Here is a 2,963-nt window from a genome sequence, read left to right as displayed (position 1 = left end):
ACAAGGTTACTTACTTAATTACTTTAATTCATCTTTATTACTAGAAAAGAAGAAGGATTTTCCCTTTTTGCGGGGAAGAAAAGAAAAGGATTAATTAGCTGCCGCTCGCTGCCCTCAAGTTTGGAATGGAATGGAATTTTGGCGCCCGACCATGCATGCATTCTTTTCCCTTGGCTAAACTTTGTCCGATACTTGCGTGTCTTGTTCCTCCTCCTTTGGCCCTTCCCACGACCAACACGCACGACGTGCCATTCGATCCAGCATTTGCATCGGAACAAGAAAATAAGAGAGATATTATCTGAGAGAGGGAGAGAGAGAGAGAGAGAGAGAGAGAGAGAGAGGGGGGAGAGAGATGGCCGACACCGCTCGCTACCCTCAAGTTTGGAATGGAATAATGGAATTTTGGCGCCCGACCATGCATGCATGCATGCTTTTCCCTTGGCTAAACTTTGTCCGATACTTTCGTGCCTTGCTACGCTTAGGCATTCCTGGCTGCCAAACAAGACCCCTGCCGACCAACACGGACGCACGACGAACCATTCGAGCACTTGCATTGGGAAAAGAAACTAAGAGATAGAGAGATCTAGAGAGAAAGAGCGAGAAATCTAGAGAGAGAGATGGCCGACACCGCCAAGAGCACCGTGGACTCGCTGTTGGGCACCTTGGCTAGAGTCATCGGCAACGAGGCGGAGCTACTGGGCGGAGTCCGGCGCGACATGCAGTTCATCAAGGACGAGATGGAGAGCATGAACGGCTTCATCCTGGACGTGGCCGACCCCACGGAGCAGAGCAACCAGGTCCAGGCGTGGATGAAGCAGGTCCGGGACGTGGCCTACGACTCCCAGAACTGCGTCGACCGCTACGTGCAGACCTTCGGTGGCGGCCACGGCTCCTCAGCGGGCCTCCTGGCATCCATCCGCCGGGCGCCCCGTGTGGTGCGGACCATGCCGGATCGACACCGCCTCGCGGTGCAGATCAAGGAGCTCAAGGTCCGGGCGCGCGAGGTGGGGGACCGCCGAAAGAGGTACGGCATTCAAGCTCAGAAGATACAGAGCAGCAATGCCGTTGAAGGAGGGGGAGCAGGCGGCAAGCTCGTCCTGGAGGAGGAGGTGGTAAAGGAGGATGCATGGAGGCGCCGTGCTCTCGCCGAAGCTACCAGCCTCTTGGACACCGACGCCCAGGAGGTGACCGCTTGAGTGACCGGGGTCCGGGAACACCATCAACATCATCATAAACCACTTTTGAGTTCTGTTGCTAAATTGTTGGGCAAAATATATCCCACCGTCAAGATGGAGGAGCTGCAGAAGGACGTGGCCGCCATTGCAAGACAGGCGTTTGGCGATACGGACCCCGATAACATTGTTGATGCTACCGCCTGCCTTAGCAGACGAAGCAGTGACATCGGGTACATGGAGTTCAGTGTGGTCATCTCGTGGATCGTTCAGCTGCTAGGACTTGGCCGAAAAGCAAACTCAGAAGAAGATGGCGATTCCCTTGAGGAAGACAGAGAGAAAGAAATAAAGCCAAAACCAACAACCGTCGACGAGCATTTTAAGAAGGCAAAAACCCCGTGGGACATAATCCACGCGGAGAAGCACTACTCAAGGCAGCTCAAAACTTGGCTGGGGAAGGTATTCAACAATTTCATTGTCAAAGAACTAGTGCTGGGCAATGCCTTCTTGCAAGCTGCCGTAAAGCTAATACTGGGCAATGCATGGGTGCAAAAGTTCCTAGATGTTGTCGGTGCCACCGCCGCCGCCGCCACCATTAGTGCCTCTATCAAAAATCACGCACCCGCCGCAGTCATTGACTACATCAGAAGGAATGAATCCGGGATTGAGTCCGAGATTGCCTGGTTAAAAGATATCGTTTCAGACGGCCGCTTGTCCAAAGATGGACGACGGCCTAGACTCCTTGCAATTGTAACACCACCGGTTGATGTCCCCTACCCCTACCCAGAAGACGAGGAGGAGCCGCACGCATACCGCCCCGCGACTAAGATTGCGAGGAGGGTGCATGACATCTCACTTGAAGCCAAGAATTACGACTGTGTGGCTTGGATCAACGCCAGGCGCTATTCAGGGCGCAAGGAGAGGCTCCAGCTCTTACTGCAACAATTGCTGCATCCCTCATCTGGTGACGATCAAGAGGTTGACCTCCATGTCGAGCCTCTCAAGATGGAGACGAGCACATGGAGTGATGAGAGATTGCAGCGAAAGATTCGTAGGCTGCTACAAGGCAAAAAGTTCTTGATTGTTCTGGCTGATCATGAGGATGTGGCACCATGGGAAGACATAGCGTCTGCTCTACCATGGCGTGGACAATATGATGATAATAGCACAGTCATTGTTACTCCAGTGATACAACAGTCAGTTCAATTTCACGGGTGGTATTTAGCCAGCTGGTTGTTCTTGCTCAGTGCCTCGCGCTATAAAGTGCACTTCTATTCACATATTGAAGCTCTAAGCAAGAAAGCCAATGAATTGCTGGTCGGTGGCCACGAAAGTGAAGAGTTGAAGAGCAATGTTAAAAGAATACTGGAGAAATGTCGTTGGGATTCCTTTTCCACAGGGTTGTTTCTCCATGCTCTGTATGCTAATCCTCGCAGAAGCAACAATGAATTGGTGGCGTTGCAGCATCGATTACAAGATTTCAACACAGTGAGTAATGCCAGGGAAATCATAAGGTTCTGCTACGACGACCTGCCCAGTCAGTACAAGAGCTGCTTGCATTACCTATCCATGTTCCATGGCCCCCATTATTCCAATATTAGGAGGGCAAGCTTATTAAGGCGATGGGCTGCTGAAAACCTCATCACCACACGGCATGCATTGGATGAAGCCGAGCGTGGCTTCAATGCGCTGGTTGATCGAGGCCTTGTTCTTCTCGGTGGTATCAGCCCAACAGGCAAAGCCAAGACTTGTAGGGTACATCCTCATGTCTTATCCTTCATTACCAATATG

At 51.8% G+C, this 2,963-nt stretch overlaps 1 protein-coding gene and 1 pseudogene across 1 annotated transcript; both read left to right on the top strand.

The window, feature by feature from the left end:
* The window catches only part of LOC119273148, a 69,394-nt pseudogene extending 68,807 nt beyond the window's left edge, over positions 1–587 (top strand).
* A 30-nt stretch (positions 588–617) lies between these two features.
* On the top strand, positions 618–2,951 carry LOC119273147 (disease resistance protein PIK6-NP-like; the record flags this gene model as incomplete). The annotated part of the gene is made up of 3 exons (XM_037554418.1): positions 618–932; positions 1,305–2,150; positions 2,184–2,951. Coding segments are annotated over exons 1-3 (1,929 nt in total), but the record flags the coding sequence as incomplete, so codon positions are not given.
* Positions 2,952–2,963: the final 12 nt, after the last annotated feature.

This window comes from Triticum dicoccoides, chromosome 3A (genome assembly GCF_002162155.2).
Source record: "Triticum dicoccoides isolate Atlit2015 ecotype Zavitan chromosome 3A, WEW_v2.0, whole genome shotgun sequence".
In the NCBI taxonomy this organism is placed as follows: Eukaryota; Viridiplantae; Streptophyta; class Magnoliopsida; order Poales; family Poaceae; genus Triticum; species Triticum dicoccoides.
Note: the sequence above shows the minus strand (reverse complement) of the source record. Positions and strands in the feature narration are given on the sequence as shown.